At 35.5% G+C, this 11,910-nt stretch overlaps 1 protein-coding gene across 6 annotated transcripts in view; it reads left to right on the forward strand.

Annotated features, from left to right (window-relative positions):
• Positions 1–9,525, forward strand: part of MAP3K2 (mitogen-activated protein kinase kinase kinase 2) — a 93,370-nt gene extending 83,845 nt beyond the window's left edge. For all 6 annotated transcript variants that reach the window (XM_072788763.1, XM_072788767.1, XM_072788765.1 and 3 more), the window contains exon 17: positions 456–9,525. In XM_072788763.1, the coding sequence (XP_072644864.1) occupies positions 456–681 (226 nt within the window). In that variant the 3' untranslated portion in view covers positions 682–9,525. The remainder of the gene's footprint in view (positions 1–455) is intronic.
• The last annotated feature ends 2,385 nt before the right edge of the window (positions 9,526–11,910 follow it).

An 11,910-nucleotide genomic window follows, 5' to 3' on the forward strand; every position in this document is an offset into this window, starting at 1 on the left:
TTTAAGAGCTATTTTTTTCATTAGTATCATGTAATTCAGTTAATTTTAAGTTAGAACATAAAGTGGCTATTTCCTACTTCCCACCCAGAAAAGCATTTAATAGATATTCATTTTAGGCACTTAAAGGCAAACAAAATCTCTAATGTTTATGTTTTTTGTAAGATAAAAGACAAAATTATATTAAATGTCAGGTTATAGAATTATGTAAAGCAAAAATTATAAAATGAATAATGTTCTTTGCCTAACCATTTGAGTTAATTCTTAAATTGTGGTTTGTTTTCATTGATTTTTAGTTTAAATTATAGTTTTATAAATTACAACCTTTTAATAAAACTTTAAACTTGAAATCAAATTGTATTTAAATGTATATGGACTTCAGTTCTGTTTCTTATGTGGTAGTTTAGTGGCTTTCCTTCATGATGATACTGTTTGTGTAATTTTTTTTTTTCCCCTAGGAGTGTGGGCTGTACTGTGGTGGAAATGCTAACTGAAAAGCCTCCTTGGGCAGAATTTGAAGCTATGGCTGCCATCTTTAAAATCGCCACTCAGCCAACAAACCCAAAGCTGCCACCTCATGTCTCAGACTATACTCGAGATTTCCTCAAAAGGATCTTTATAGAGGCCAAACTGAGACCTTCAGCTGATGAACTGTTAAGGCACATGTTTGTGCATTATCACTAGCAGCCAGTAACCTCTCCTGTGCCTCTACCCAGCTCCCATCAATTCATTCACCTTCTCTCTGACTGCACTTTTCTTTTTTATAAAAAAGAGAGATGGGGAGAAAAAAAGACAAGAGGGAAAGTATTTCTCTTGATTCTTGGTTAAATTGTTTAATAATAATAGTAACCCAAAATTTTTATATTTAATCTTTTTTTTTCCCTTACAAGAACTTGAAACTCCTTTTTTTTTTTTTAATTTTTTATAATGTACTGATGTGGTTCAGAGAGATAAAGCACTTTAGTACATAGTTGCTCTTTTTAGTACAAATCATTTAGAATACCTAAGGATTATAGACTCTTTCCCCATGTCACTGACAGATTGGTGGTGATGGGGAGATATGGAAAACAAGGAGAAGAAAATGATGTATGATTTGTAGTTTTTAGTGATTAGTATTTAAAATAGATCCTCATTTGTGGGGTTGAGCCCTATACTTGAGTTTAGGGTAGGTACTCAACTTAAAGAATATAGGTTCCTTCTTGTATCTGTATTCTTTAGATCCTAACCTCTGTCTACCAAGCTTTTTGCTCAGTAGGAATCTTGATAGAAAATATGAATCTCTTAAGAGGTATGTTTATTTGTTAATCCTAACAAGTATAATAAGCAAATACACTATAATAGATCCATGTTACTGGAATCTATAAACCTTGAGGGATAACTTTCTGCTTTAAAAAAAAAAAGTAGTTTAAAGCAGATACAGGAAGTCAGTGAGCAAATCAAATTAAAAGGCAAAAAGAGATTGGTCTAATTCAATGTGTGGGCAGAATCTACATTTGCCAGTTAATAGAAATAATGAAAAGAAGAACTAAATGTTGTTTAGCATATTTTAAACTGTGGTTTTTACTGGAGGGAGAAAGTCCCAAAATTAAGGGAAAAGAGAAATAAAATCATGTATACTATATCTTCTTATTTCTAGCTCCTGATTCCCCATAGATAACATTCTTTGGGAACTAAGAATTTAACTTGGGAGTATCCACATATTAAAGCTAGTGTCATGAGATAAAAACCTTGTTCTTGGGATCACAGAATACTAAAGCACCTCAAAAACTAGCTACTATGTAAAACAGTGGTTCTCAAGTGTTGGGTGGGGATAATTTTCCTTTGCATTTGGCAATGCCTGGAGATGATGTCTCTTGTGTCGCAACTAGAAGAATCCTAATGGCATTGAGTAGTCTGAGACCAGGGGTGCTGCTAGACAAACTACACTATACTAATACAGCATCCCCATTTTCCAGCAAAGAATTATCCTGCACAAGTGTTGAAAGTCCTGAAGTTGAGAACCCTGATTCAAAAACCATCCCCAGTTATAAACTGAAAACAGCCATTTACAGAGCAGATTCCTTGCAAAAAGTGAATTTCAGAGAGAAAGTGATGCAATGCATAATAAGGGTTTTACAAGAGCAGATACCACTACTTCAAGTCAAGGGTGAACAATCTCAACAGACAAATAGCAATCCTTTCCTTACCAGCTGCGTATTATACCTAAATCAGTAACTTCCATTGTAGAAACAAAATTTAAACATGGAGCCTATTAAACTCCTCCATCTGTATATATTCTTCCCTCAAAAGTCAGGAAAAGAAAAAGCATATCGAAACAAAGTATCAACTACTTATAAAGGAAGTCCTGTAAGGAAGATTTAAAACTGCCAGGTATTTCTAATGTAATGTATCCACTATAAGAGCAAGGACATCCAGTGGAAAGGGGTAGCTAGGAAACTCCCACTATCTCTAATGGACTTGTTTGTGCTACTGAAAAATATGAATAATATCAGTAATTTGGCTACTTGCAATTTGTTACAGCATTGTAAAGCAAGTGCTGAGTACTTTATTTTTAAAGGTTAGAAAATGGTAGTCTTTCTGGAGGCCCGGAATGTGATGCCTTTCATAGGATTGATTCATAAGGGACTCTGGTATTTTATTTTTGCTGAAAGATATGCTCTTCTAGGGACTCTTTTAAAATGCTTTGTTCCTGAAGTTAGGTAGATCTTGGTTTCCTGTATCAGGGTCCTATCTGGCATTTTCTGTAGGAATATTTGAAATTCCAATTTCAAATTGGAATAGTCTGAGAAAAAGTCAAAACACAAAGCTTCTCCCATACCTTTATAATCAAAGGAAGCAGCTTACAAGGAAGAGTATGAATTAGTGGCCCCCTCCCCCTGGAAAATCAACTGCCAAATCTTGTGCTATAAACATAGTCTCCAAGGATGTGGATCTATTATAATTCCCTTGTCTTTTATGAGGGAAGGAATTTCTTCTGCTTGAGCGAGATCATGATATCTGGACCAGTGGGCTTTTCCTTCATTCCTTTGTCTCGTGTGGTTTCAGTTTCCTTTTAGCTCATTTTTTGGTCTGCCAGGGTAACCAGCAGTGCAGAATATGAGACAAATGCTCTTTAGAGAGAAATCTTGGGGTGCTGTGAAACCCAAAGCAAAATCATTTGCTTTTTTCAGTCTCTTTTTTCTTCTCTAAATGCTGTGGAAGGTAAAATCACCTGAAAAGAAACTACTACTTAAGCCCTGCTGCAGAAGACCTTTGTTTTATAAGAAAAATATGGGAAAGTATTGTTCTTTATGTAAAGACTTAAAAATAGACTAATAGTTTACAGAATTATAAAATGTGATGTGAATTTATTTCAAACAAGTTGTAAAGGTACCAAAAACGACAATAAAAGTTAATATATATAAAAACTACTAGAACAAAAAAGCTTGAAGTGGGATGAGGTATGAAAGAAAAGTAAATTTAAAAAAATTTTTGAAAGGAAACCCCTCTATTGGGGGCAGTTAAATAGAACACTCCAATTTTTTGCTTTCTAATAATGCTATGGATCAACAAATGAAATTTGAAATTTAAAAAATGACTCTAAATGTATTTTGTTTTTTAAATGCACAACTGATTCTTCTATACTGTAATGTTTCTTTGTTGAGGCTGGAAAGTGGCCAGACTGCTGACTTTGTGCCTTTAAAATGCATTCTGCTTTGATAGTGGCAGACTTTTTGGTGCTGGAGAAGATTCACTAGCAGTCTTATATGTGCTTTTCAGGAAATATCTTTCTACTTAGGCCTTGAGAGATTCAAAATGGCATGACTTAGGCTTGGACCAAATATAAGATCTTTTACATTGCAAACAAACTGTATTGAATAAAAGGGTTGAAAAATATCATAATGACTAATGGGAATTTTGATGGTTGGTAATTCTTTAAAATGTATTTAAAAGTATACAGACTTTGAAATTTTCAGTATGGCTATCTTGAAAATTTTTCAATTTTTCTCTTTTACAAAACATGTTTCTAACTTGAGAATGGTTAAAGATGATTGCCTTAGTTCTCAAAGGCAGTCAACCTTATTATAATTTATGTAAGAGCTTGAGATGTTAGTACACAGACTGAAATGAAATGTAAAATTAAAACTTATTTCAGAATAAATCGAATTGGCTTTCACTTGAGAGAGCCTTTATCTTATTCCCAATAGAAAGTACATTAAAAAAAAGATGGAATGATTTCTTTACAAGAGCCCTCTGCTACTTTAGCTCTTACTTATGTCAGGTCTGGTGTGTAGTACTTCTGAGATGGAGTTGTTGAAAGATACATGTAATCACTAAGAAGTCAAATCTGAATAGTTTATAGGGACACCAAGCTAGGGTGCAAAAGCCAAGATGTTTGTCAGATGCAGACTCTTTGAGCCACAGCAGAGCTTTGTGCCAGTGGTTTCATTTGAAGTCTAGAGACCAATAGCTTGATACAGGATCACCTGGTGTTAGTCAAGTATAGGAATCTATCAGTTTCTTTTAAAGAGGGTGAATCTTTTTCACTTGTTTATTCAATAACTGTAGCTTATTATGGCAGGTACTAGATTAACTTAAGTAGGTCACAGTCTGGGAGGAAACATGGGCAAACAAATATACTTACTTTATGGCATACCCTAACTCTGAAAGTTCAGCAGTGATGTTTTAAAATGTAATTGTTTTTTATGAAATGAGGGGAAAGCAATTTTAGGCAATCATTGGCTGTTATAAACTAAAATGCCATTAACAGGGATTAAAAGTATCCCCACAGTGGAGGGACCCTATAGGTCAGGTGTCCTCTGTCTCAGGACTCTCTCTTATATAAAAGCTCAGCCCCTACTCTATTCCACTGATGAGGGGTATATATTCCATAACAGTGAGGTTTTTTCCTGCTTTTTCTTTTAAAGGGAAAACAATTTTTTTTCAATATAAATTGTTAAAATGCCCAAAACGTTTGATAGAAGTTGAATTCTGTCAGCAGTGTTACATATACTAGGATTGGGACAGTTTCTTAAGACCTTATTGTTTTATATTAAGTTTGTCCTTTTTACAAATGTAATGCTCATATTTATTTGGATTTTAAGATTGTTAATGAAAAGCAATTTAATTGTTCATTTTTTGGTAGTGCCTTTTTCTCTGTATGCCTTAATTTTATTTTATATTAATAATAACTCAAGTTACCCACCGAAATGAAGGTTTTTTTCCAAATCAGTAGGCTTCAAGAATTCATTTGGCCTTAGGACTGTGTATTGGCCTGTAAACCTTTCTTAATGCCTGCTTCCCCCTCCTACTCTTTTCTACCTCTTTTTATTTTACATACGTATATGTATGTATGTTAGAGGAGAAACATTAGCATTAGTCTGTGATAGACACACTGCAGTCTCCACTAGACGTGAATGCCTACAATAAGGATAGAAAGAGGTATTCTAATTCTAAAGAGCCGTAGCAAATTGCTTTCCATTTTGGTAACTTGACTTTTGATCGCATTGGCACTGTCCAAATTCTTTGTATATCATGGTTCAGTTATGATTTTCATAGCAGAGCTAGAATGGCTAATTTTGCCCTAAAGAGAGGTCACTTACATGGTTTACAAATGTTAAGGCGATGAGACTTAGGGCAATGTGCAAGGAATCCAGGGATGGCAGTTCTGATCCTTCCTTTTAAACTAACATTTTGACTAAAACTCTAGCTTTTCTGTGAAGAGAGAGAATGTGTGTGTGTGTGTGTGTGTGTGTGTGTGTGTGTGTGTGTATGCTTGTATGTGTTTGGGAGTTGGGGCAGGGGTGGGAAGGAAGGAAAGGTATGAATGTTCAATTAGATTAGTCTCTGTTCTTAGAACAACTGAAATGTGTATGACCTACTGATGATGGATGAGTGTAATCGTCTTCAGGTAGGAATGCCAGCACATTTTCCACAGTAGCTAGTATAAGTGATTGTTTAATAAAGGTATTTATTGTAAATTGCCAAGCTCTTGGTTGGTAAAAGTAGATTAAAATTGAATTTGTATGTGTTTATAATAGTGAGCTTATATATAATTCCAAAATAGAAAATAATTGATTTTGCATAGTTCTTCATGAGCTCTTTGGAATAGAAATTCTTCTAGACATTATGAAAACAAGCTTCCTTAGCTTACCAAGTGTTCAAAAGGAAATTGTCTTATACCTCTTTTTGGTTGGCTAGGGAAGGCATGCTGTGAAGCCACTGTTCCTACTTCATAGTTGTCTTTAGCTTTGCTTTGACTTCTGCCACAGTCTGGACAGGATGCCAAAATAGGTGTGGGCAGTATCAGGGCCAACCATCTCTCCATACTCACCTTTCAATGCTGTAGATGGTGGTGAGCTTTCAGGGGAGTGTAGAGAATCTTCTCTGGGTGATAGAGCAGACATGGTTCAGTTTCAGAAAGTTGAGGGAGGAGTCATAGCTAGAGTAAAGAAAAGAAAATTTTATTTGTTGCTTGTATACAGTCTCATGTAATTCTTCATATTTTTCATAAGTATACATTTTAATTGATAGTAATATGATATTTTTTGTTAATAATAGCAAAGGCATTGAGTCAGTGAGTGTTATTCCCTATGTCTGATGATTCATTGTTTGTATTCACAATCTGTATTATCAGAATCACTTTAAACCAAAGCTTTTTTATTCCCTGCACACATAGCCAAAAGATTATCACTGTTACTTCTGCCCACCTGTAAGCTAATAATATAAACATGATAAAGCAGGTACTTGTAGAATTTGTATCTCGGTCTACTCTTAAAGTAAAAAGACAGGTGCTCAGTGTTTGCATTTAGACATACAGAACATACTTCAACTATTACAGAACTACATAAACATTACAGACTTGAGCTTGTACGTGTGCCAATCTTACTGTCATTTGACCATAGATGCATATACATATACATTGACATATGATGCTTCAGGTTGGTGGCATACTTTCTTCCTAGTGTCTTAACATTTATGAACTTGTGTTTGACTTGAGGGGCATTTTAGGAAAGCTGTGAAGAAAAGTAGGTTATGAACTGAAGTCTGCTCTGTGCCATAGACATTTTGGAAGGTAAGGAAGAGCCTGCTCTCCAGTATACATGCCGAATTTGTCCCCAGATAAGGATTTCTGAGTCCCTCATGCCAGTTAAGAATGGTGAAGTTTGTGACTATACTGAAAAGTACTTTTGTGTTCATTTATTTATATACATTAAGAATTTAAAAAAACAAACGTAATTAGTTGTGATTTTAGCATAAGCGTTACGTGGAGGGAGAGAGAAATAACAGAGTCACATCTTAAGCTCTATTAGATACTTAGGCTCCAAAATGAATTTGACATATTCTCATTTTTCCAAAGACTTTTTTTTTACCTGGAATAAGAAGAGAGGACTAGTGAAAACATTTGAGTTGGAAAGGCTTATGGGCAAAGGAAAGTCGGCCAAACCCTTGCAATATACCCTGAGTGCAAATACAGTGTCTACGGATAAGAATACTTCTTTAAAAACAAACATTTATTTGTAATACAATTTTAATTAGTAAGTAAAAGGTTTACATTTTTTCTATTGCTGTTGGTTTTAAAATTTGCTACCCTGTATTCTGAAATATTATAAGAGTTAATACCAAAAATACTTTTAATGTCTGACATCTCTTACATTTCACATGGTTCTTTTTATTCAGATATCATTGTAAATAAAAGTAAACTTGGATAAATTTGAGAATAAACTTTTAATTGTTGCAAACTATGATTATCAATTTGTAAATTTACCCTTTGACCTAATGTACATTTTTTAATGTAGTCATTAAATTGTCTATATTTAATCTATTAGTTTCTCTCTGTAAACGTTTTTAATCTCAGTTGAATGCTGGGCAGTTTATAATTATGTACAAAGATGTTTTTTTCCTATCAAAGTTGACTTTTGCACATTTTTGGAAATGTTTAATTTGTACACTGATTTACTACTCTGACCAATAATTGTTGATGGGTGTATGAGTATCATGAATGCGTGCATTGAACTACTGTCTGTGTCTTTATGTTTTAACTTCTTTCAAGAAGTAGCCATCAGTAACTGCACTGCTATTACTGACTTAAATGGACCTTCTTGCTTTTACAAAGTATACTTATCTACAAAGTATACTTATTCTATCTTTGTTGAAGAACTCAGGAGTTCAACATCACTTTCTGATTTTATATGTATTCTAAAATCCATGACTGAGTTGAAAGTATGCTTGTAACTGCGTATCAGGGGATGTGTGTGTAGAGATGTCTTTGTCTGTCTGTAGGCACATGTATATATCCCAGTAATTTCTTATTTTCATTTCATTTCTACATTTTTATGAGCTTGTTTTATAAGGGTACTGTTTAGTTAGAATAATTAAATATATATAAAAGCTTTCTGAGAGATTATTTACTATATGAATATATTTTCAGCTGGCTGATCAAAAATATTTTTTTAATTTTGTTTTTAACCATTTAAAGTGTATTTGTATTTCCAGAATTGGATGCAAATTTACTTAGATATCGATTAAAATACTCCTGCAAGGAAGGGCATTGAATTCTCTTTTGAGAATTCTGTGAAATACAAATGAAGAGGAAAAAATAGGTTTTAAAGCAGTAACAACACACTGTCCATTAAAATGGCCTTTGAATTCTCAAAGCTATGAAGAAATGTGAGAAACTAAAGTGTCTTGAAGAGATGTCAAGATTTTTTCTATCTCCCAATTGCTGTTGGCCTGTCCTGTTGTTTTTGAATATTTCCTATATTCTACCCTAAAGATTTCAACTTTTGGTTTTTCTCTTACTGGATAAAGTCAGATTGCATTTATAAAACAGTGCATTGACATATTGTGATCCTCTGTAATTGACTATAAATTGGTTTAGAAATGTTCAAACATACATTGTGTCTTTAGACTGTACTGTGTATTTTAAGTAACTGGCAGCAAAAGAATTGGAAGTTAAATTTCCAATCTGACAATGTTATTGTACTTAAAAGAGTTTTTAATATGCGGTACCATGTAAAAATTACTTGTATTAGGAATAAAGTCCACTGTTGAAGTTGAATGTCAGTCACTAAGTGTATTATGTTACAAGGAGCCGGTATGATTAGAAAAACCTATCAGAAGCCAGATACAGTGTGGTATGTGCCACATTTCATGCACATTTTGACTTTATGTTGTTCATTCAAAATTGTGCTTGTAAAAATGTATAAAATTTCTGAGTTTTACAATTTTTTGTACTTATTTTTTCTTGCTGGTAAATAGCTTTTTAAAAAAATCTAATGTGAAAGAAACCATGTTTATATTTTGTTAGTGATCAATGACTTTGTTTATATGGAAATTTGTATATTGTTGGCTCACATCTTTGTTTAGATTTATCATGCATGAAGGCCTGCAATAATTAGCACAATGAAAATTGCTTTTTCTTACATGTTCATTTTTTGAAAGATTGTGGTGCAAAGGCTTACTCTGAGTAACCTTCTGGACTTTGGAATGAATATAAATGAATGGCACTTTGAGTGTTAATAAAGCTGATATTTATTTCCACTGTGATTGATTTGTCCAGATCTGCTCTTGGACTCAGTTTTCCCTCCTTTACTTGAGTTGATTACTTTCTAGGAGACCAAGCACAGACCTGGAAAACAGTGCAACTAAATCTTTCCAGGATATGTCTGTAATCCTACCCAGCATGTTCTGGCATGTCTTTTAATGGACACACTTCAGTTATCCAAATCAGAAATTAACACTTATCAAAAACAAAGCCTACCATCAGAGTGTAGGAATGGATGCTCGCACAGTATTAGAGATCATTTAAATTAATACCTTCATATAAAGGGTAACTTAGTGATGCAAGTCAAAAGTCTCAATCTTGTGTATCCTCTCACCCTGCAGTTCTCTGAGAATTAATCCTATGGAAATGCTTGCAAATGTGATATGATTTATCTATAAAAGCCCAAACTTGATGTTCTGTATGTCCCAACAATAGGGGCTATTTTAACAAAGTATCACAATGTGGGTGGCTTGTAACAAATTTATTGTCTGTGATCTGGAGGCTAAAAGTCTGGCTGGAATCAAGGTGTCAATAGGAGCATGCTCCCTTTGAAATGTGTAAGGGAATCCTTACGTGCCTCTTCTAGCTTCTAGTAGCTCCAAGCATTCCTTGGCTTATAGCAACATAGGTGGTATCTTCATATGGTGGTGTCCCTCTGTGTGTGTTTCCCTTTCTTATAAGGACACCAGTCATATCGGATTAGTGCCCACCCTAATGCCCTTATTTTAACTTGATTACCTCTGTAAAGACCCTGCTTCCATATAAGGTCACATTCTGAGGTACTGGAGATTAAGACTTCAAAATATTTTTTTGGGGGGGAGGGTGGAACAAACCCATTACAGTCTTGCCCTATGGCCCCTAAAAATTCACATCCTTCCCACATGCAAAATACATCCAGCCAATCCAACATCCCTGCAAGGTCTTCATCCTTCTAGCATCACCTCTAAGGCCAATAATTCATCTACACATCACCAACTCAAAATCCATCATTTAAGTCATCAAATCAGTTATAGGAAAGACCTGGGGTAAGATTTATGCTGGAGCAAGGTTCTTCTCCATCTGGGAACCTCTGAAACCAAACTAGTGATCTGCCTCTAGAGCACAATGGTGGGACAGGCAGAGGATGGACATTTCCATTCCAGAAGGGAGAGGTCAGAAGGAAAAAGGGGACATGGGTCCCAAGTAAGCTGGGCAAGTTCCACTAGATTTTGACACTTGAGAATGATCTTCCCAATTTCCATGCTCTGTTCTGAGGAGCCCACTGGGGTGGTGACATGCCCCCTCACAACCGAGGAGGTGGCCCAAAGACTTAGCAGACCTGCATCCTGGGCCTGTCCTTTCTGGGGGTCCTCTGAGCTGCCCTCAAATCATTCTTCCCTCTTTTTTTTTTTTTTTTAAAGACTTTATTTATTCATGAGAGACAGAGAGGCAGAGACACAGGCAGAGGGAGAAGCAGGCTCCATGCAGGGAGCCCAATGTGGGACTCAATCCCGGGACTCCAGGGTCAGCCCTGGGCTGAAGGCAGGCGCTAACCGCTGAGCCACCCAGGGATCCCCTCATTCTTCCCTCTTCTTGAAGGATAACATGTCTGCGGCTGAAGATTTCCTGCCTGCAGAATTGACTCATCCCATTTCTTTCCCCTTCCATGCCATCAGAGTTTCTGCTGAGATAGTTTACTGGATCCACAAATCATAAGCCTAATGTCTTTTAGCAGATGGTTGTCTAGCCACAGCCTTCGTGTTTTCTCTAGAGCATATTTTCTCATTATTTGAGAGATTGATAGGCTGAGAATTTTAGAAATCTTCAAATTCTAGTTCCTTCTTAATTCTTTCAATGTACCCTTTCACATTTTACTCTTTGCAGGCCACACCTTCAATCTTTGTTAAATATCCAACCTCATTGCTTCTAAGTTCTACTTTCCACCCAAAAGAACACAATGCAGCCAAGTTCTCTGCCACTTTATGACAAGGATGAACTTTCCTGTAGTTTTTTTTTTTAAAGACTTTATTTATTTATTCATGAGAGACAGAGAGAGAGGGGCAGAGACACAGGCAGAGGGAGAAACAGGCTCCATGCAGGGAGCCTGATGCAGGACTTGATCTTGGGTCTCCCGTATCATGCCCTGGGCTGAAGGCAGGTGCCAAACTGCTGAGCCACCCAGGCATCGCTTTCCTGTAGTTTCTAATTCATCTTCCTCATTTCCCTCTGAACCTCACCAGAATCACATTTAATGTCTGTGCTTCTATCAATAGGCAATCTATACTTTTCCTGCATCTCAAAATTCCCCCACCTATCCGTTACCCAAGTCTAAAGTCACTCCCACATTTTTATTTAGAAATATTTAAAATTGAAGTATAATTGACAAAATATGTTAGTTTCAGATGTAC

The sequence above is a fragment of the Canis lupus genome, chromosome 20 (assembly GCF_048164855.1).
Source record: "Canis lupus baileyi chromosome 20, mCanLup2.hap1, whole genome shotgun sequence".
In the NCBI taxonomy this organism is placed as follows: Eukaryota; Metazoa; Chordata; class Mammalia; order Carnivora; family Canidae; genus Canis; species Canis lupus.